Source organism: Sminthopsis crassicaudata, chromosome 4 (assembly GCF_048593235.1).
Source record: "Sminthopsis crassicaudata isolate SCR6 chromosome 4, ASM4859323v1, whole genome shotgun sequence".
Taxonomy (NCBI): Eukaryota; Metazoa; Chordata; class Mammalia; order Dasyuromorphia; family Dasyuridae; genus Sminthopsis; species Sminthopsis crassicaudata.
In genome coordinates, this window is record NC_133620.1 from 76,072,067 (window position 1) to 76,096,155 (window position 24,089).

At 32.4% G+C, this 24,089-nt stretch overlaps 1 protein-coding gene across 1 annotated transcript in view; it reads left to right on the forward strand.

The window, feature by feature from the left end:
* The window catches only part of PLA2G4A (phospholipase A2 group IVA), a gene marked incomplete in the record, with an annotated part of 228,972 nt that overhangs the window by 133,926 nt on the left and 70,957 nt on the right, over nucleotides 1–24,089 (forward strand). The window contains 2 exon segments of the mRNA XM_074308608.1: nucleotides 8,311–8,348; nucleotides 12,437–12,578. Of these exon segments, the coding sequence (XP_074164709.1) occupies nucleotides 8,311–8,348; nucleotides 12,437–12,578 (180 nt within the window).

The window sequence follows — 24,089 nt, forward strand, 5'->3', positions numbered from 1 at the left end:
AAAGGTAGAAACAATCACATTTTACTACTTCAAAAGAACAACAACAAAAAAACAAAAACAAAAACATTGCCTTTGAAATTAGTCAGAGGAAAAACCTATGCGACCCTAACTTTTCTTGAAATGTCTGCTTTGATGAATAAGCCATGTCTCCCTGATGTTTGGTGAAGTTAGTCACTAATTTAACATTGTCAACTATGTTAGAATGCCCTCTAGTATTATTATTTAAAAATACACATCTTGCGTCCTGGAATGTCTGTCTTCTGTTTATTTTCTTTCCTTCATAGCTGTTTCATTGTGATTCAGAAATAAGACTAAATTACACGGTGATTTCCTCAGAATAGGTAGGGCAGAGGCTTCCTGGAATACAAAAATTTTGATAGTGAAGATTGAGTGCAAATTCTACTTATACTGAATCTAGATGATTACATAAATAAAATATTCCATGGATTAATATCAAAACTTCCTGTGTGCTTTTTCAGTAAGGTAGTGAGAATAAGTAGACTGTATAGAAAAAAAAAGATAAAGAAAATATTATGATTGACTTTCAGGGTTGTACAGGAGACTCCCAGGCCAGGATATGAAGAAGACAGAGATAATCTCATTGTGCATAGTTCAGGACTGAAATCATAAAAGAGATTAGTGTAATTTCTTGGGGATTGTATAAGTGGATATCCTCTTCCCCCCAACAAAAAGTGCTTATAAAGCTCCAATATTTTTGGAGCTCTGTCATCTGTCTCAGAGCTGACCACTTTTCAGATCATGAATACCTGAAGGAGTTTATATATTTCTTTAGAAGGGAAAAAAAAGTAAAAGTGCAGAAAACAGGGTCTAAAAAGAAGTCAGAACTTGTTGGAGATAGTTACATTTAAGAAAGTGGAAGAATTTATTAAAAGTTTTCTTGTGGAAGATAATTACTGGCTTCTCACTTTTCCACTGAAAACATGATGAAGAAATAGTTTTAAATTAAGAAAGAATCTGAATGTTAGAATCTGGGACTTTTATGAAACTTCAGGTACCATCTAATAAAATCCATTCTTGTTCAGTTGCTTTAATCATTTCCAACTCTTTGTGACCCCATTTGGGTTTTCTTGGCAAAGATAATGGTTTGATATTTCATTCTTTGGTTCATTTTTATAGATGAAGAAACTGAAGCAAACGGGATTAAGTGACTTGCTCAGGGTCATATAGCTAGTAAATATCTGAAGGCAGATTTGAACACAGGAAGATGAATCTTTCTGATTAAAGACCCAGTACTCTATCCACTATCCTTTGTGCCACCTAATTTGTCCTATAAGATACTCAATAAATGGTCCTTTATTTTTTTTCTAGATGACTGTTACTAGGCCTCTATTCCTAAGGCAATTAATTGTACTCTTCCATCGTTCAAATTTCTAGGAAGTTTTTCTTTAGATCAAGTCCAAACCTAATTTTCTGCTAAATGATGATCCTTCAAATCTCCTACACTATAAAAATATCCTTTAATTTGTCTTGTTTACTTAGTCCTTCATCTTCCTAGTTGCCTTCCTAAGTGTACACTATCAGATCCCCATTGTAAAGAAAGATTTTGATGAAAAAAAGATTAGAAGAAGCAGCAGCAGCAGCAGAAAAAAAGAAGCAGAAGCAGCAAAAGAAACAGAAGAAGAAGAGGAAGAGGAAGAAGATGAAGAAGAAAAAGAGTTTTATTTGATTACCTACATGAGCTTTGACTATTTTGATTGTTTTTCCCAAGACATCTTTCATAATTTTTTTTTGGTGAGTTAAGGAAAAAGTAGTTGGCAAAATTAACTTACAGAGATGGTGGTATATCTAGATATCTTTCTTGTCTTTGAAAAAAACCTGAAAGAATGTGAAGAACGACTGATTAAAGGGTTGAGTCAGCTAGAGAATACTGGTCTGAAAATGTCAATGGACAAATTATAGCTTTGCTGAACTTCTGTCAAGTCTGTGGTTCACATTTTATTTTAGCAAGAAGTAAAGACTTATGTACAAATTATCTCTTTTCTAGGAACTAACTGAAACAAACCTACCAAATTGTTATGACTTCATAACAGGAACAAATGCTTGTATGATGCTTAAGTATGTTATCCAAAATATGAGCAAGGTGACAGTTGCTAAGAAATGTTGGTGTTCAGGGAACATGCAAAACAACAATTCAGTAAAAATTCAAGGTCCTCTTCTTGAATAGCTAAATGACTAGGCAATTGTCCTTTTACAAAATGGTATGTGTGTATGTGTGTGTGTGCATGTATAGGCTGAAAGACAATTAATTACAACTACTAGATAATAAAAGGGTTAAGATGGCTCCCTGGTAAATAGAAGGAGGGTATCTATCCAAATGGTACAGTAGATAGAGAAGTGGGTGTAGAATCTGGAAGGCCTGAGTTCTAATCCAACCTTAGACATTAGCTTTGGTGACACTTCACAAGTCACTTAACATTGCTTGCCTTGGTTCCTCATTTGTAAAATGAGTTGGAGAGGAAATCTCTGAATGTGACTGAAACCACTGGATGTGGTTGAAACTGCCGAACAACATTGATTCACAGTCAACTAATTAAATTTTGAGAAGAGAAACTCCACCAGATGAAGGACTATTAAATCGTGCCATGTGAATTCTGACTAAAGGATATTTTTTTTGGTAATATGTAAAAGATATCTTCAAGTATTTGAAGAGTCATCATGTAGCAAAGAATCGGATTTGGACTTTATTAAGAAGAATCTTCCTAGTGAATTCTAGAAAAGTAGAATTAACTGCTTTAGGAAGCACTGGGCTCCCTTTCAGTAGTACTCATCTAAAGAATGCTAAAGGATTACTCACTGAGAACTCATTGAGTTCAGAAAATTATATTTCAGGAAAAGATAATATAGATTGTAATCTACTGATTGCCTTGAATGGAGAGGACATTTTAACCTACACTTGGGCAGGAGAAGGCTAGATCCAGAGGCAATTTCTTTCCTAACCAGTGTGGAGACCCCCAGGATAAAAAGACAATCTATAATATCTGAGATTACTGACAGCTAGCTAGGGCTATCTATAAAGCTTACTTTTGGAAATGGAGGTCTGTTGGTATGAGAGTGCTCATGACCAATAATTCTAAAAAAAATCAACATTTTGGGTGTAAATGAAGAAATATCAGTAAATAACAAAAATATATGACCTGTGACTCAATATAATTTATGTATTGCAGTCAAAGTAGACATAGATTATGAAGTGAGGTGGACTAGAAGAATGTTGTACACAGTAACAATAGTACTATAAGGAAAAAAAAAACAAACACCTAACAGCTCTTCTCAGCAATATAGTGATTTAAGACAATCCCAAAGGACTCACAATGAAGCATAACATCTGTTTCCAGAGGAAGAACTGAAACTGTCAGAATATAGGCTGGGCAAATAAACAACCTTGATGCATATGTATATAATGTATGCTTTGGATGCAGTTGCCTAGATTGGCATATTGTTGCATCTTAATGATTATTTCTAATGTTTGTTATCTATATTGACTTATAATGTCCATTATGTATAATTATCATTATATATTCTGTGTTGTATTTATTTTATATTTGCATATTTATTATATTTACCATTTGTATACATATGATATGGCCTAAATGTAATATAGACAAGTCAGTCACTGAAGTAGCACATTTTGCTGTTTCTTGAATGCGCTGTTCATGTGAATGTGATATCATTGTCCTTTACTTTCTTATCTCTTTGAATGATCATTTTTCTCTGTGCTTTTGGGTAATGGTTGAGAAAAAAGTTACAAAATGATTTCTAATGATCCTGGAATATGATCCTGAGTTGATTTTCCTCCCTAAGTGGAATCCTTGGTAATAATAGCTAGTGTTTATATAGTGCTTCAAAGTTTGCAAATATTTTATCATTTTATCTTCACAACAATAACCCTGAGGAAGCTGAGACAGAAAAAGCTTAAATGTCCTGAGGCCCAGGGTCAGTATATCCAGTAACATTTATTAAATATATTTGGTTGAATTGCTTGAAATAAGCAAAATGTCCTTTGATAGGAGAGAATTCAAATGTTCTGAAATCCATGTTAGTTTTTTAATTTAACTAATTTTGAAATTAAATCAACCAAGTTTTGTCTCAGGGAGGTGAGTATCCTAGACTGTGACTTTGGCAGCTGATGTTTCAGAGAAAGGCACTGCTAGTGACAAGGACCATTTAGAGAAGCAGAAACCATAATCAGCACTTACTTGAATTCATGACTCTGTGACAGTGATAAAATATAATCCAGCATTGTGGACAAGCCCTTTTTCTGGAGCAGAAATAGGAACATAGATCTATGAGAAATAGGAACATAGATCTATGAAGAGTCATTATTTCTCATATGGCCAGAAATTTTGTGTCCTACTCACTAGCATGGTGACTTGAGAGAAATTTATTTATCTTACCATCTTCTTCCTTCCCCCCCTCTTGATTTTATTCAGTGTACCTGAGACAGAGTGCCAGATGTAGTTTTAGCCATTCCCCATGGGTATGTGTGATTAAAATGTGCTCTAGAGACTCTCAAAAATCTGGTTGGGCAATTAGGGGTGTGTTTGTGTGGATACTTAAAAAAAAGACACTTCATTTCCTCAAGAAGCTTATATTCCAAAGGCAAATGACAATATATAAATTGATACTGTATCCTGATGTGATGGAAGTAGATACTTAAGCACAGGTCTGGTAGGGAAATATGTATAGAAATTTAGGATTGAAGCACAGAAAAGAATGAAGATATATTTGGCTTGAGTGCTTTCCTATAAAAGAGGTTCTGAAAGGAGCCAATTAGAAGAGCTATAAGGTAGCATGTATTTACAGTCTAGCCAATGAGCAAGAATGTATTAAATATTTACTAAATGCCAAGCAGTGTACAAAACTGGGAATATAAATAAAAGAAAAAGAATAAGGCAATCCCTGCCCTGAAGGATCTTTACTGGGGTCCAGTAAAGAAAGAAGGCCATGGTTTCAACAATAGAGTTGAAAGTGGCATAGGCTATGAATTGAGAGAGAAATCACAGACCAGGTGGTGATTCCTAGTCCAAAAGCAAAGAAAAAATATATATTTTTAAATTTGATTAGTATTTTTTGATTCATCCCTTTGTTAATTTTGAAGTTCATTGAGCAAATGAGTGGGATTAATGTCCCTGCCGAATTATGGACTTGGAGGTAGGGGTAGTAATTTTGATGTTTGCAGGCTAATCATTATTAATGATCAAATGGCCAGTGGAGCCCTGTAACCTCTTAGGAAAGAAGGAAAATTGACAAAGGCTTTTTAGGTTGATTAGTGGCTTATATTCATTGAATATAATCTGGTGGACATTAAAGATATTGCATTCTCAAGATGCACAATTTTTACAGTAACATGCAGTCATCTTATAGTAAGGCGACCATTGAACCGCAAAATTCAGGGGGAGGGGACAATATTATGGTTGTCACATAATATTATTCCTTTTTAAAATTTTCTTGAACCATGCTCTTTTTGCCAGTCAAAGTATATAGATCTTTTTTTTTTTTTCTCTAGAGATGAAAAAATAAAAGGACAAGAGAGGGAGGGAATAAAAATTTATTAAGTGCTAACTTTGTGCCAAGCACTGTGTTAAATTTTTTTACAAATATTATATTTGATCTTTGCAAGCCCTGTAAAAATGGTACTATTATTATCTCTATCTTACAATGAAGAGAACCGAGGCAGACAGAGATTAAGTGCTTTGCCCAGGGTCATATAGTGTCCCAGGTCAAATTTGAACTCAGATCTTCCTGATTTCAGGATATGCATTCTATTCACTGTGCTATCTCACTTCCAAATGAATAATGATGGCAGTCGATAAATATCCATATTTCTATATTATTTATGTTTTTCTATGTATCTATTTACATCTATCTCTATGTCTTTAAGCTTTTGTTTCTATGTATCATCCCTATCTGTCATTTATGTATATATGTATGTATATATATATATGTCCATATATGTATCTGACATGTGATATTGAGCAAGATACTTAATCTCTGCCTTAATTTCCTCAACTTTAAAATGGGGATAGTAACAGTGGCTATCTCACAAGGTTGTTGTGACAATTTAATTAAACAAGATATTTGTAAAGTCCTTGGTGCATAATAATTATTATGTGTTTTCCCCTTCTTTTGGTTTCCCTTCCTCATAGAATGAATAATTTAGGGCTAAGAATAATTAGAATGAATTAGAATAATTCACATTCAAGAATAATTAGAATTCCCTTCCTCATAGAATGAATAATTTAGGGCTGATGGAATTAGTTATAAAATAAGTATTTACTTAAGTCGAATTTTGATTGTGAGAAATCATGAACCTAGGTTCACATCTTCTGATACATGCTGATTGTGTGGACAAAGTCCACAATTCAGCAGGTAAATGAGAATATAATTATATATATATATATGTATACATGTATGTATATATGTATACATGTATGTATATATGTATACATATATATACACACACATATATATATATTTAATATCATGAAATCATAGGTCTAGTCTGTATCCAAAACTTTTGTTGGAAATGAAGTTTTTGTTGAACATATTAACAAGGCAAAGGGTGGCATCTTTCATATAGTTTAAACACACATCAAATACTCCTCTTTGGGATAGAGTGATTGTCTTGCTCATTGATGGACACCTTCTTGAAGTTTTTTATTCATTTTATATTACTCCTTTCTATACATTATGATGTTCCAACTCAAGGGCTCACTTGCTTTTCTCTTTACATGCCATTCCAACTCTTATAACTGTGCCTTTGCAAAGCTCTTTCCCAAGTCTGGGATAATCCTTAATCATGCCTGAAATCTCTTCCTGCTTCAGCTTAGATGCAAATTTCTACATGAGGACTTTCCTGATACTTCCATTTGTTAATACTCTCCTTCTTTGCAAATTATTTTGTGTTTATTTGTACAATTATGTTCAAGTTATAAAATGCAATTTTATTTATTATTATTTTTTTGTATTGATTAAACAATGCACAGTATTATCCACATGGGAGATCCTTGCTAAAAACTTAAGGAATTGAATCACACATACATTTCTTACTGACCTAGAGAATTCCTTTTATTATGTTCCCCCCTTTTTCCACTCTTTCTTCTGAAAATTATTCACCAAAAGCACCTGGAACTGTTTTCTTTTCTTAAAACATAGGGGTCAAAATGTTCTTTCTTCCTGCTTCATTGGTATACTTTTTCTTGTTATATTTGAGCAATTCCTAGGAAAGGTAGAGAACTTCTAGGCTTTGGGTTGCTATGGCTCCTGAAGAAAGAATCTAGGGTTAAGAGAGATATAATTACCTACCATTCTAATTGCTATGATAATGCAAGAGGGATAGTGTAGAATTTCTATGTATTTGTGGAAAAATTGCATAGGAATTTGTTTTTGCCCTACAGAAAGTACACATTTTTCCTCATCCATCTGATTGTTATCTTCCAAGAAGAAGAAGAGCTTCAGAATATAGAGCTTCATTTTGTGTCAGATCATGGTTACTAGTTAAATGGGTATTTAATAAGTGCTTTAGACGTGTCAGGACCATTGAACCTACAGTATTGATTTATAACTCCTCCTAAATTTGTGGTTATCCCTGATAGCAAGAGGATTCTAATTAGTTTTCATCAGTCAACTTAACTAGTGAGCAAAAAGCATATATTAAACACTTTACATCCCAGGTTCTGTACTAGGCTTTCAAGACACAAAGATAACAAATGACATAATCCACTCTCTGGGCATTTTTTCAACTTTTATGCTGGAAATCCTCTTAAATGCTTTAAGAACAGAATAGTTTTGGGAAGACTTAAGGACAAGTAAGATTGAATCTGTCCTGTTCAGGTCTGCTCTTAGTTTGTGTTGGCAATTGGGGGTGATTAAAACATATCCAAGAATAGTTCTATTGGATATACTGACAGGAGATCTAGAAAAAAATCAGGATCACAGACTTGGTTTCCATTCAGTATACAAGGAATGTACACTCCAGAAACCATCTGCCTTTCTTATTTTTGGAAGTCCCACTAACTCAAATATTTACTTCATTTATTAATGGGAAAGTATTGAATACCTTGCTTTTGCTATTTTATATGCTCAAATGTTATGCCAAGTGGCTTACTCAAATTAAACTTCCATCACAAAATAATAGCAACCACACAAAATAAGAATAATACATGGACTATTTGTTCTTAAGGGAATCCATGTAGATATGCCAATTTTTATTAGTTAATTTTAAAATAATCTTCTCTTCTAAGTGTCTACACGAGAATAACCTATCTTTTTTTTTTTTTTTTTTTTTTTTAGGTCACTGAAATGATCTTGGAAGTAGCTCTTGATGTCTGGTAAGTGTTTCCTTAAATTTAAAGGAAAATGTTTTAAATAGTTGATTTGCTTAAATTTTAAATCAATGTTATATACTTTTTACATTGCTTAGGAATAGATTAACTTTTCATATTTCAAAATGGCCTCCTAATTATTTGTGTTGATTTTTTCCTAATGCAACATGGCTCTTTTGGACCCCGAGTATTTCTATGATTTAAAAAAAAATAATTTGAATTGGATATTATGGTCTATAATTGTTCAATGGCTAAGTGGATTGCTTAAGAAAGGATTTCTCAAAATATGGTCCCTGGAACTTATCCAAAAAACCAATTCACACATTAATGGATATGTACTTTCCTTCATATGAAAAAATACAGAAGTGAATACAGAGTTTAGACTGTGGGGCTTTGTACTACATCAAAATGGCTTGGAGATCAAAAAGTCAGAGGACCAAAACTACAAATTCATGGAATAAATTTTCTGGTACAATAGGACTTATCAATACTATTTCATGGGTCTAGTGCTCATTCTATCAAAGCACTGAGAGTGTGCTATGTGTATTCTTTTTGGGTATGGATTAGATTAAAAGTCACAGAATTTCTTTCCTATTCTCAGATTTATGAGAAACAGTATTTTCTCAACCCTTCTTACATAAAGAATAAATAAATAACCCCTTTATATAAACATCTTACTAAATAGTTTAACCTTGTCTTTTTTTCTTTTCAATTATTCTAAGATATATCAGTGGTAATACTTCATTCTCATTGTGTATTGTTCAAAGGCATTCTTTTTTCTTTACTAAGCTTTGTCATTTGATCAGCAGAAGAATTTAATTTTGTTTTATAGATCTCCACACTTCATAAATAGTCAGTTAAGTAGTATTAAGAACTTACTATGTGTTAAGCACTATGATGGACAATTGATAGTGGAGTGACTAGAGCTTTGGATCTGTAGGGAGGAAAATCTGAGTTTAATTCTGATTTCCTACATTTTCTAGTGGAAAGACTTCGGGCAAGTTACTTAAACACTTTTTGTCACAGTTTCCTCAAATGTAAAATGGAGATAATAATATTATTTACCTTCCAGGAATGTTATAAGGATCTGATGACAGAATATTTGGAAAAAAAAACACTTAGCTCAGTTCTTGGAGCAGAGTTGGTACCCTATAAATGCTTATTCTCCTCTCCTCTTCAGGAAACAAGGAAAGGCAAAAATAACCACTAATTGTTGAGGAACCTATATTCTAATGGAGCACATGTTCATACAAGATATATACAGAGTAAATGGAAGGCAATTATAGCATTGAAGTGTGAATAGGAATAGAGTTATAATCTGTTTATAACAAATCAATAAGTCACTTAGAGTTGGAAGTGTCCTTAGAAACCAGGTAGTTCAACCCTCTAATAGGGAAAAAAAAGCTTCTCAAGTGTTAGATAAATTGCTTACAGCCCCACAGGTAGTAAGCACTGGACACAGAAATTGACCCTAGGTTTTGTCTGATTCTGGACTCCAAACTCTTTCCATGCTACCAGAGAAGAAGGGTTCCTGTCTTTTCCTTTTTGGGTGTAACTCCATTTCTTGAAGAAGGAAAATCACTCCAGTATCTTTGCCAAGAAAACCCCAAATGGGGTTGCAGAGTCAGAGATGATTGAGAAAGAACTAAACAACAAATGCTATTTCTGCAAAAGCTCCCCATTCCAATGTTAAATAGACAGTCAGATCTAATCCCTTTGTTTTGGTTTGCTTTATCTTAGTTCTTGTGTAAAGCCATCCAAAAAACTGTCTGTCCTGTTGATCCCAGGCCCTCAAGGTCAACCACAGAATAGCATTTTAGAAAGTCTTTTCCTTCCCTCCCCTCTCTAGAACAAGTGTTGTCATTGCAAAAGCCCATGTCTTTTGTGAACCTGCATGATTGCATTTTTTGGATATTATAAATATCTATGAAAAATTGTTGGAAAGAAAGAAAGAAATCAGGAAACAACCAATTATATAGTGTCTACTGTATGATTTGCTCAGGGTCACACAGTGAGTCAATGTCTGAGCCTGTATTTTTCCTGACACCAGTCGCATCACTTTATCCACTACATCTTTTTCCACATGTCCATTTGCTCCATAGAGATATTCTTTTCTACATGTTAACTGATTGTTTTATGTATCCCTTTATAGACTAACATTCTGAATTGTTATCAAAAGAACTTTCTTGTTAGGACAGCATTGTGTTAAGGGCAGACCAGATTCTTCCTTTTAGTGGTTTTTCTTCTCAACTTTCACTGAAAAGTAGTGAACCAATGTGTTTGACTAGGTAATTGCTTTAGCCAACTGTTCTTAATGTTTTATGAGTCTTACCGTTTTATGAGTCATGAACATTTTTGTCAGTGTAGAAATGCCTATGGATCACTTCTCAGAACACTGTTTTAAAAATGTATGAGATTAAAAAGGAAGCCACATTTATATTGAAATATAATTATCTATATATTCTCATATATCATACTTATAATATTGAATTATATAATAAAACATTAAATTATTATATATATTGATGTATATATTATATATATATATAAATACATATACACATATATCCATATCCATATATATATATATATATACAAGTTCAAGGACCATTGGTTCAGAATATCTGCATTCAGATGGTGATAATGATGATAATGATGATGCTTACATGTATATAGCACTTACTATGTATTAGGCACTCTGCTGAACACTTTATAATTTATATAATTTCTATTTTTATTTATATTATGTTAATTTATATTATTTATGTTTATATATAAATAATAATTTGTATTATTTGTATATATGTTACAATTTATAATTTAGATAGTTGTAAAAAATTTTTGTTATTAAATATGGCCTTCAATGACATTTTTGTGCCTCACTCTCAAATTGATAATGCAGTCAAATTACCTTACAAAATTCCTATGACTTGGTAGTCTAGATTCTATTTTGGAAAGAGGAAGCTGAGACTAATTGGAAGAGATTACACAGCCAGAAAATGTTAGAGCAAGGATTCAAAACCACATCCTTGACTTTTGAAGCCTAACTTTTGAAGTCCAAATTTTTTCCCTCTGATGGGAGAGCCTCTGTGAAATACCTTGTTATATAGTCAGTCATTGTGCCACCTTTCCAATGTGAAAATATTCCAGTTATATTATGGTAAACACAGTTCCAGGAAGGTTCTTAGAGATCAGTTTGTCTAACACCTTCATTTTAAGGATAAGGAAATTATGTCTTGGAGTTGAAATGATTTGCTTGATGTTATTCATCTAATAAATGGCACAACAAAGATGTGTGCTCCAAATCCAGATTGACCATCTAAAAGTAAAAAAAAAAATGGAAAAATCTCTCAACTAGCTGGGAAATATTCATTGAACAGATTATAATAACTAAGATCTTTTCATTCTGATAAGTATTTAAATGTTTGAAAATAAACACTTAAAATTAACAGAAAAATATCACTGAAAATAGTGATCTAATTATCAACATAAATAATTTTATTAAAAATAGATTTGAGTTATTAAGCACTGCATGAGAGACAATTTGGTGTGGTGGGTAGAGTATTAGACATAGAATCAAAAAGACCTGGGTTAAATCTTACCCCTGACACATATGGTTCTGTGTGCCTGGTGGAGTCACTTACCTAAGAACTTAAACTAAGCAACCCTTCAATACTAGAAGATTGCAGAGAAGGAAAATGCTGACTCATAATGTTAAAAGAAATTTCCTTATATGATAATTCCCAATACTAAAGCAATTGAGGTCAATCCATTACCTATTACCATGTATAATACCTAAAGTTTAAATGTAAAATCAATAATAATTTTTATTAATATAGTTTACCATTTCCATAGCATTTTTATGCATTTTATTTAATACTCACAAAAACCTTATGATGTTCACATGACAAATATGTTATTTAGTCACTGAGTTTTTGACTTTTTTCAAAGAGTAAAGTTTAAGAGGGGGCAGAAAATATGTGGTTACTGGGCATCTATGGGTACTGAGAAGGCATATAAAATAGAGACAACAGATCACTTCCCATTTATTCAAAGGTTGTGATATTCATGACTTTGTCTGTTTTATACTCTAGTTCTTCTCCTGATCTTCGATTTAGCATGGCTCTGTGTGATCAAGAAAAGATTTTCAGACAACAACGAAAAGAAAACATCAAAGAGAATATGAAGAAACTCCTAGGTCCCAAGAATAGTGAAGGCCTGAATTCAACAAGTGATGTGAGTTGGAACATTTAACACTAAGTACGGTTATTTCTGAGATTTAAAATATGTTCACCATTGGAAATGTTACCCAGAAATTTTCACTCTAGAATGACATGATATAGATGAAGAACATGATCTCTCTAGTGCTTTCAAGTAAGTATAAATACTTTGACAGCGGAAACTATTTCATCAGGCAATCCTAAAATTAGTAAACATGGGGATGGGCACCAGACTTGTGATTCCATTGCTGTAGGGAATTCCCAGCTAAGGAAATTCCCTTTATCCGTGTAGATCAGCACCTTTTGTATAGTCTTAGAAATTTTCCTGGAGCACAGAAAGTGATTTGTCCAGAAGTGCACTTTCACTATGTATCGAAGATGGGACTTAAAATCTGGTCTTTCAGGTTTCAAAGCTAGGTGTTCTAATCACTCTCTATACTGCTAAAGGAAATGTTTTGTTGTTGTTCATTCATTTCAGTCGTAGTCATTTGGGATTTTCCTGGCAAATCTACTGGAGTGGTTGGCCATTTTGTTTTCCAACTCATTTCAGATGAGGAAACTGAGGTAAACAGGATTAAGTAACTTGCTCAGGTCACAGAGCTTATAAGTGTCTGAGGTCAAATTTGTATTCAGACTCAGCATTCTATCAACTATGCTAGTTAAAGAAAGCATCCCTTTGGACAAATACAGGATCTTCCAAAAGGAAGACATTAGGGATATCCTCTTAAGACCCAACTTACATGTTGGAAACCAACATGTTGGAAATGCTTAAATAAACAAAGTTTTAAATTTATTTCAGCATATTATGTAGGGAAAGCCAGAAGTTTTTTCCTTTTTAAGGCTTCTTAGTAATTGATTAAGGAAGGCCTTTATTCCTCCATAATTAAACTCTAACTTAGGCAGTACTAGTATTACTATATGAATTTTATAAATGAGAAAACAGACTCAGAGAGGTGGTTACTTGGCCATAATTACAGAGCTACTAATATTTAGAATGAGAATTCAAAGTGAGGTTTCTTCTTAATGTCTAGAGTTCTTTTCACTAGTGACACAATTTTTCTCTTTCATGTATCTATCTTGTTGATAGGACTCTGTTTCTTCTTAGGACTGTAAGCAAATATTTGTGATTTTCCCCCCTTTTTTCTCCCTTAGCAATTAAATAAAGGTACTATGGAGTTATTTTCTAAAATTCTTTATGTCTGAAAAAAATTATTACTAGGTGTGGCACCTACATTCTGGATTTTGTTATATATGGTGACATTAGGTATTACCTAATTCTGATTTGGTGAAAATGTTTAAAAAACTATTCCTGTCCAAAGAAAGTAAAAAAAAGTTTATAAAACTATTCATGTCCAAAGAAGGCAACATGGAATCAAGTATTATCTGAAGTTATTTTCTCTGGTCCTGGGCTTCAGTGTAAGAGATTTTATTTAATTTTGTTTATAATATGCCTACTTTTAGAAGTTGATACAGAATATTAAGAAATCATATAATCTAAATACTTCACTTTATGGGCCAGCATGGTACAAGGAAATGTTATTGACTCTGGGATTAGTATACCTGGGTTCAAATCCTATCCCTGATATTTGTTTCCTGTATGATCTTGAGTGAGTCAATTAATTACTCCAAGGCTCAGTTCCCTCATATGTCCAATGAAAAGATACCAGCTCTACTTTTATCTATCTATCTATCTATCTATCTATCTATCTATCTATCTATCTATTTATTTTTGCTGAGGCAGTTGGGGTTAAGTGACTTGCCCAGAGTCACACAGCTAGGAAGTGTTAAGTGTCTGAGGCCAGATTTGAACTTAGGTCCTCTTGACTTCAGGACTGGTGCTCTACCCATTATACCACCTAGTTGCCCCCTTTCCTGTTCTAAATTTATAATTGGATGAAGAAATTGAAACTGAAGAGTTTTGACCAAGGTCATACAGCTAATAATGGACACAGCTAAGATTCAAACTCAAGTTCTCCGAGATCAGATCCAGTGATTTGCCCTCTACACTGCATAGCTATGGGGATTGGGGCAAATTATTAACCCATTATTGTTCAAAATCAAAACACATCACAAAATAAAATTCATGGGCTTTACCTATCTGTAGCTTCCTTATGCATATAGCGACAGCTATACCTGTATATATGTTTTCCTCTTACTCCATCTCGCTATCTCAACTCTATTCCTATCTCATTTCTATATCTATTTCCATTTCCATGTCTCTTATCTTTATTCCTCTCTCACCTGTTTCCATTTCTATGCATATCTCTATTTAATGTCTATTTCTATTGCTATCTTACCTCTAAGTCTATTTCACCTTTATTTCTATTTTAATTTCTTTTTATCTCAAATTTTGTCTGTCTCTACTGAATATAGTGATAGAAGGGAGAGAGTGAGTAATAAGTTGGAAAGTTGAAGAAGAAGGATAAAGATCAAAGGACTTAGCTTATTCATTAAGTATAGGAACATATTTAGAAAGAATTTAGAAAGGACTTATCTTATTCATTGAGTATAGGAACATATTTAGAAAGAACAACTAAAGGAATAAGTGAAATATTGTATTAAATTAATTATTAAATCATACTTCAACTAAGATTCAGGTACTTTGCAGGAAACTCAAAGACAAAATGAAAACAGTTCCTGTCATCAGGGAAAAAGGATATAAATAAGCATTCATGAAGTGTTATCAGGCATTGTGTTAAGGGATTTACAAATATCATTTCATTTTATCCTTACAAAAACGTAGGTGCTATTATTGTTATACCCATTTTACAGCTGAGGAAATTAAAGTAGACAAAGATTAAGGGACTTGCTTAGGGTCAGCTAGTATTTGAGGCTGGATTTGAATCCAGGTCATTCTGATTCCAAGCTTGGCACTTTGTCCACTTTGCCCCCCTGGTAGCTCATGTATTCTACTCTGAGATAAAATATGGATATCCATATTGGACATATTGTCTATGTGGACAATTACATACAAAAATATACAACATGTGAACAAAATAATTTTTGGGAGGAAGTAAAATTTTTATTACAATAGGCCTTGTATCGGAGGAGACACTTGAGTTTAGAAGTTGGAAGATTTTAAATGATAGAGGGGAGAAGAGAAAGCATAGGAGAGGGCCCATTCAAAGTCATGGAGGAGACAGAATGTCATGTACAGATAACAGTAAGAAGGGTGTTTTGGTCAGACCAAGGTCAGAAGGAAAGGAAAAGCTTTAAGACCAAACAGAGAAGGTTGTATTTTTTCCTAGATGTAAGAAATCCTCCTGCTAAAAATGGTTGCTACTACTAAAAATGCTGCCATAAATATTTTGGTTTTTTTGTTTGTTTGTTTGTTTGTTTTGATCTCAGGCAATGTCATTCTTGAAGCAGAGAAACACTTGTCTATACCTCTTATTTTGTGTGTCTTTTATATTAAAAAGTCAGTGGAATAGAAAATAGTATTTTATGAACTAAATTTTTTGTTACCCTTCCCTTCAAAGCCTAGCATTATGAGTCATAACTCCTGGGGTTAAATACTCTTTTCCTTTATAGGCCTTTATTGGCCAGTGTTTCACTAGAACCATAATATACTTTTGGTAGTTGTTTTTTAAATGACAACTTTTTACTGTGAAAATTAACAGGACATAATTTTGATTTATCAGAGGAATATTAGTTTCATATAGCTCATGCTTAGTCAGTTTATTACATTCAACATTCAACAGCACCTGTGGAATGAATTATCTTTTTCTGTCTCCAATATGGCACTGAGTATCTAACATTTTTTGCATTTGGAAAGGATTTCTGGAATGGACCTTTTTTTGGGGGGTCTAGACTACATTTTTTGTCTGCTAAAATGTTTTTAATTTTATGATCACTTACACAATATTCATAGAATAGTTTTATTTTATAAAATATTCTTAAAATGTGATTTAATTCATATGCATTAATAATTTAACTTCTTTTCCCAGGGTAGAGGTAGAGAGTGTTTTGTATTCTTCTGGCAGTCTGATAACTTGTGTTTTGGGCATATTTGTTCTTAAGTAAAATGTTTCTCTCTCTCAGTGAACAGTTTAGCTACAAATCTGTACTTTTTAAAGCCATGAATCTTTATGATTTATTATAATAAAAAGAAGTGAGTAGACATGTTAGAGAGGTAATTTTTGTTTAATGAAAGCAAAAATTTCCTGTTAAAAAGTGAAATCAGATGCCCAGTTAATTCACCATCACTGGCAATCTTCAAATAGAGGCTTGTTACAATTTGTTAAGAGTATAGAAAAGAAATTTCTCTTCAGAATTAGATGAGTTCTGAACTCCCTTTCTAATTTGGAACTTCTGTGATTCTGTCAGTAACTGATTAATTTAAGTAATACCCAGTCACTCTGATTTTGTAGGCTTGTGCTAGAAAATGGAAAGGTGAATACTATAGAATGGTGCTAATAAAGGAATAATATCTAATTTCAAGCAAATACTTGCATTTTGTAATATTTTGTATTTCAGTAGAAATGTATACATATTTTAATGAATGAATTTGTTAGTACTGTTGTTTTCTATATTCATGCCTCAAGTAGGATTTTTGACAATAATGATATATTAAGAAAATATCTTAAGACAGTTGAAATCATTCTTGAATATACCACCCCAATGTTTACTGGCCTGGTATGGTTGGGATATATTTTGTGATTATTATCTCTGAATTATCAAACAGGGTACTGTTAATGATATACTGGGAAAAAACTTCAGTGAAATATGAATATTTTATTGTTTAATCTAAAATCAATAAAAAGAAGGAATTTTTTGTTTTTTTAAAAATCTAATAACCAATCAGAATTTTAGAAAACTTGCATATTTCACAAGTGTCATTTAAAACCAATTATAAAATAGCATCAATAATAAGAGATGTAAACATGAATCCACTTAGGCAAATGTGTTGAGAGAGAAGTGAGGTAAACTCCACATTTTAATATTTTGTGAGTAAACAAATAACACTTTAAAAGGTAGATTAGTGGACCTGATGAAATAATAACAAAATTTTAAAAAATCAAATTTGAAGCTGTTGTGTTCTAGAGCCTTGATTTCTTCTTAATTGATTTCTTCATAATCCATATGAAGACTGCAGAAAGAAAGAAACAACTCCTCAGTAAAAGAACTCCCTAAACTCAAGAATAAACATGTATAAAGTAGAGAAAGTAAGAATGTAGGTTCATTTTTGGTTTTAGTGGAGAGAAGATCTCAAGAACTTAGTTAATCTGTCATAAGTACTTCTTCTAGCACAAAGATATTACATCAGTCTATCAATAAATGAGTATTTATCAATCACTATATGTGGCATTGGGGCCAGGGATTAGAGGCATAAAGACAAATAATAAAAAAGTTCTTGCTTTCAATAAATATTAGTTATTTCAAAGAACTTACATTTAATTGGGAGAAACAAGATGTGTAAAGAAGCAAATGTAATATATTTGAGTCAACAAAAGAAATCTGATATCTAGAACTTGTCCTTTGACTGTATTACTGTTTTTCATGGTTCTAGCCATTCTTATCATCAGACAAGGGGGAAAATGTCAGTTTCCAAAACACCAATAAATAACAAATAAATCAAATAAAAGATATTAAACAGCCCTTAGTTTGGAGTGTTTTTTCTATTTTGACGAGTGGCAAAGTAGTGAAAAAGAAGATAGAATTTGCTCTGAAGTACATAATTTGTATAGATTATAATTTATTATAATTTATTGGCACTTTAATAAGCAAAAACTGCAGAATAATGAAAAAAATAGTGGAAAAATTGTGGAATTAAAAATGTATTCATATTAATGCCTCTTTTCATTTGCTCTTTTATACTATCTCAGAGTAATGTCTAAGTCCTATAAACCGGAAATGTGATTCCTAGCATTTTTTTAAAAGAAAACTACTTAGATGGCCAAGCATATTTGCTGCAGTGAGTTAATTAATGCTCTAGTCTAAGGGATGGGAAAAAACAAAGAAAATATTATGACATTACAATTTTTACAATTTTTAAAGCCTTCATGATAAACACATTTGGAGCCCTGTCTAAAATCTGCCTAAATCAAATTCTAGAGCAGAGTTAAATAACTTGCCAAGGGTCATTCAATTAACATAGAATTTGAAGTCTCTAATCCCTATCTATTTCACTGTGCTCCTTGTGTTAACCAACCAATCAATAAACATTGATTTATATTAGGAATACAAAGTGTGAATACTAGACAGACACACAATAGACACTACTTTCAAAGCTTTACATTTTAAAGGAGAGATGTGCAATACATAAACACATATGTACATGCATGCACATATTTATATATATGTAAAATAAATACAAGGTAATTTGATGGGAGATGATACAAATAATTGAAAAGAATCAGGAAAGATTTCCTATAGAAGGCAGTACTTGCACTAAGTTTTGAAAGAAACTAGGGATTCTAAGAGTCCATGACTTGCGAATATGATTTGTTTATACCTAGTTCTTTATGTCTTATCTTCTCCATTAGTCTGTGAGTTCTTTGAGAGCAAAAACTTTTGATTCCATGAATTTAGCACAGTGTCCTTCACATAATTAGTATTGAAGAAATGTTTACTCCTTAAGTGACTTTCTAACTGAATTTCACTTGTTTTGGAATGTGAGCAAACCTTATTTTAGCTCCTGTTAGGGAACTGTAGGATTTAGTAAAGTGGTATCCAGTTTTGTTTCATAATAGAAAAAGTACAGAGATTGTATCAAAAGTTATACTAGTAGTTGTTTGTCAGCAATAAAATACAAAATAATCACCATTAACATCCTCATCATCAACTACTTTTTCAAATATTCCATTTATTGTATTTTTCTTCATTGTGATAAGTTGTCTTTGACTTGCAGAATGTACTTTAGTATTTGACATTTTTTCTTTTTATTTGTGTTGTTTCTTAGCACATTTTCCTGGATGAACTTTTTTATTTCATAACTTCAGAAGTTACTCTAACATTAATGACTCCCAATTGTCTCTTCACTCTGACCTTTCACCTAATGTTCAATCTCTGACACCCACTTGCCAGTCTGAATATTTTTAAGAAGACATATTGTCTTCAATTTGGCTTTCCAAACTGAGGTCATGTCTCATTTCCTTGCTCTTCCTTTTTTATACTGATTATTAATTTGCTTATATTTTTTTTTTTTGTTACCTAGACTTGTAACCTAATTTGCCTTATCCCACCCTGTCTAACCATGTAACTTCAATGCTTTGAATTCTTCTTTGTACCCTCCCCTAAACATATTAAGTATTTCTTAGTGTGTGATGTAAACATAGTCAGTCCTTTATCTGTTCTGATGACAGGTATGATATGAATCAGTGGAATGCATAGGCCAAAGCTGTAAATACCTAAAAAGATTCTTTGGAACTTACTACATAATTTAATTTTGCTGCATATCTACTTCCCTAGTCATATTCTCCCAAGACTTATGTAAATTTATTTTAATTTTTGAGAGAAATCCAACTAACTTTGGGGGAATTAGCCCCATAGAAGTGCTTGCTTAAAAGGGAGAGAAGGTGTGAAGTTGTAAATTAGCAGCAAATGATGTCCAAATACTTTGAGATATGTATGATTTCATTATTTGGTCATTTCTACCAAAAATTGTCCATTCAGGTATGTGACCTTTATTCATGGTTTCCCATAAGTTTGCTGGAAGTAATATACCAAAGAATATGGAGAATTTCCTAATTTCTTTTGACACTGAGGATTCTAAGGAAATTCATTGATTATTCCTCACCTTTATTATGATCAACCTATGTAAAATTTCAATTATTTATTTTGATTGTATACATTATATGTTTTTTTTTCCTGTAGAATATCTAATCTAGAATTTCTTGAGTCCACTACACTGTATGATTATCCATTACCATTTGGGTACTCCTCAACTTCATTTCTCTGGAAATTGTAGAATCTCATAACTTACAGCCTTGCACCATCATTAATAAAGAGTTCATGTCAAATAGTTGGGTCTTTTTTTCCTGGAAAATTTTGAAGTAATAAAAGGGACTTGGTGGTTTTACAAAAGGTAGCTCATCTGTTCAGTTAAACAATCAACTCAATATTCATTTATATTTTCTGTTAAATGTGCATGCATATATAAATAAATTTAAAATATACACACATTTATATTTTGTTACGTCTGTATATATAATAGCATATGATATATGTATAGTATGTATATGTGTAGTAGTCAACAACCATACCAAAGAACTTCAGCCACCTATTCATTCTCATCTTTACTACTTGACTTGACTCAATTATATTTGATCCTCCACTCCAATTTGTTAAATGTTATTCATCAAATCAAATGGAAAACCTTCTTTCTCTCTATATTTTAATCATCTCTCTTTCCACATATCTATCTCCATCTGTCATCTATCTATAAAACAATACTTCCATCCAAAATATCCTCCACTTAAATAAAAGCAAGATTACTTGTTATACAATTTATTAACAATATAGCAAACAACAAAACAAAAACTTAAAACATTTTAATTGTCTTTCCTTTGATTAAAATCATAACCAAAGTCATCTCTAATCAATGTTATTGACATCTCAGTTTTGGAAACAAAACCTTACAGTTTAGATATAAAGGTTAGTGGCAAAAATCTTTCAAAAATTTTCATCAGAATACCCTATAAAAGATAAGCTAAATAAAGTCACTGCAGAAAGAAGTTTTCTTGATCATTTCTCTCTGTACTTCGTTTAGTCTTCTTCTAGCCATCATTGTTAAATCATGAGAATAGTTAAACTTGGAAGTCTTCTTGTAAACTCCCCTAAAATTCCATTTTCTAATAAAGAAACAGTAATAATTTCCATAGTTTATGTGGAAGAGGCTGTTCAAGACTGTGATACATATAAGTCTACATAAAGGCATTTGTGTATTATATATACATTCAAATATATGAATGTGTATTACATAAATATGCAAAATACACATATATTTACATATGCATTACTGAATACTATCTGTGGGCTATATTCCAACTGTATAGTAGAATTTGAATCATAGACATTCCACATTCACAATATTTTTCCTGTATAAAATGTTAGACAAAACATTTTTGACAATTAATTATGTTACAAAAGATAACATGAAATTTTAAAAAATCATACATCATTAATGAAGGACTGAATGTTAATATACCCATTATTTAAATTTGGTTCCCTAGTCTGAGATTTTTTTTAGGTCTTCACATGTTAGTGGCGATTTGTATAGTGTGGTAGATTTTTTATTTTTGGATAATAAATATGTAAATATAATCTTAAGAAGTGTCCAGCCAGCACCATGGTAAGTAGCTGGTGTAGGATTATATAAGAGACTCAAAATCTGCTATTACCTATTACTAAACATCTAAGATTAAAAAGCTCAAGCATGGGGTCTACTGATAGCTAGTCAGTGATACTGTCTTTATTTTTTTAGTTTTTAAATTTCTTTCTTTTTTTTTTTTTTCAGTTCCAAATTTTTCCTCTCCCTTAAGTAACTCACTCACTAGATGAGTGGCCACACATTATCACTGGGAAAACCATAGCTTTAACTATATAGACTTCTGTTAACATGATGACATCTTTGCTTTTTAGTATACTGTCCAGATTTGCCATAGCTTTAATTTCATGGCTGCAGTCACTACCTGCAGTGATCTTGAGCCCAAGAATGTAAAATATTGAATTGTTGCTATATCTTCTTTCTCTGTTTTCCAGGAAGTGGTAGGACCAGTTGACATGATCTTATTTTTTTAAAATGATATGCTTCCAGTCAACTGTTACACTTTCTTCTTTCATTCTCATCAAGAGGCTTCTTAGTTATTCTTCCTTTTCTTCCATCAAAGTGGTACTGTGCATTTATCTGAGATAGTTGATCAGCTTTTGATTCATCCAGCATTGCATTTTGCACAATGTACTCTGCAATAAATTAAATAAGTTAAGGTGACAAGATAGAGCTTTGTTATACTTCTTTTCCAATATTAAACCAATTATTCCACATTTGGTTTTAACTGTTGCTTTTTGAACCACATACAGATTCATTAGGAGACAAATAAGGTAATCTGGTACTCTCTCCTTTTTGAGAACTTGCTACATTTTGTTGTGATCCAGAGATGATAGTGGAGTTAATATAGCAGAATTAGATTTTTTTTCCCTGAAACTCCCTTGTTTTCTCCATAATTCAGAGAATGTTGGATAATTGGTTTCTAATTCCTCAGACATCAAAAAACCAGCCCACATTTCTACTAATTCTTGGTTTTAGCTTGTGGAATTTTAAGCATAATCTTGCTGTTGTGTGAAATAAACACACTTGTTTTGTAAATTGAAAATTTTTTGACACTGCCCTTCTTTAGGATTGAGATAAAAACTGATATTTTCCACTGTTGCCACTGTGAACTTTCCACATCATTGATACATTAAGTGCAGCATCTTTATTTTTTATTATTTTTTTTAATTTTATAATTATAAAATTTTTTGACAGTATATATGAATGAGTAATTTTTTTATAACATTATCCCTTGTATTCATTTTTCCAAATTTTCCACTCCTTCCCTCTACTCCCTCCCTTAGATGACAGGCAATCGCATACATTATAAATGTGTTACAGTATAACCTAGATACAATATATGTGTATAAATCCAATTTTCTTGTTGCAGTTAAGTATTAGATTCCGAAGGTATAAGTAACCTGGGTAGATAGACAGTAGTGCTAACAATTTACATTCACTTCCCAGTGTTCCTTCTTTGGGTGTAGTTGTTTCTGTCCATCATTGATCAACTAGAAGTGAGTTGGATTTTCTTTATGTTGAAGATATCCACTTCCATCAGAATACATCTTCATACAGCATTGTTGCTGAAGTGTACAGCGATCTTCTGGTTCTGTTCATTTCACTCAGCATCAATTCATGTAAGTCTCTCCAAGTCTCTCTGTATTCATCCTGTTGGTCATTTCTTACAGAGCAATAATATTCCATAACCTTCATATACCATAATTTACCCAACCATTCTCCAATTGATGGACATCCATTCATCTTCCAGTTTTCTAGCCACTATGAAAAAAGCTGCCACAAACATTTTGGCACATACAGCTCCCTTTCCCCTCTTTAGTATTTCTTTGGGATATAAGCTCAATAGCAGCAATGCTGGATCAAAGGAGATGCACAGTTTGATAACTTTTTGGGCATAGTTCCAAATTGCTCTCCAGAATGGCTGGATTCTTTCACAGCTCCACCAACAATGTATTAGTGTCCCAGTTTTCCCGCATCCCCTCCAACATTCATTATTATTTGTTCCTGTCATCTTAGCCAATCTGACAGGTGTGTAGTGGTATCTCAGAGTTGTCTTAATTTGCATTTCTCTTATCAGTAGTGATTTGGAACGCTTTTTCATATGAGTGGATATAATTTCAATTTCATCATCTGAGAATTGTCTGTTCATATCCTTTGACCATTTATCAATTGGAGAATGGTTTGATTTCTTATAAATTAGGGTCAGTTCTCTATATATTTTGGAAATGAGACCTTTATCAGAACCTTTAACTTTGA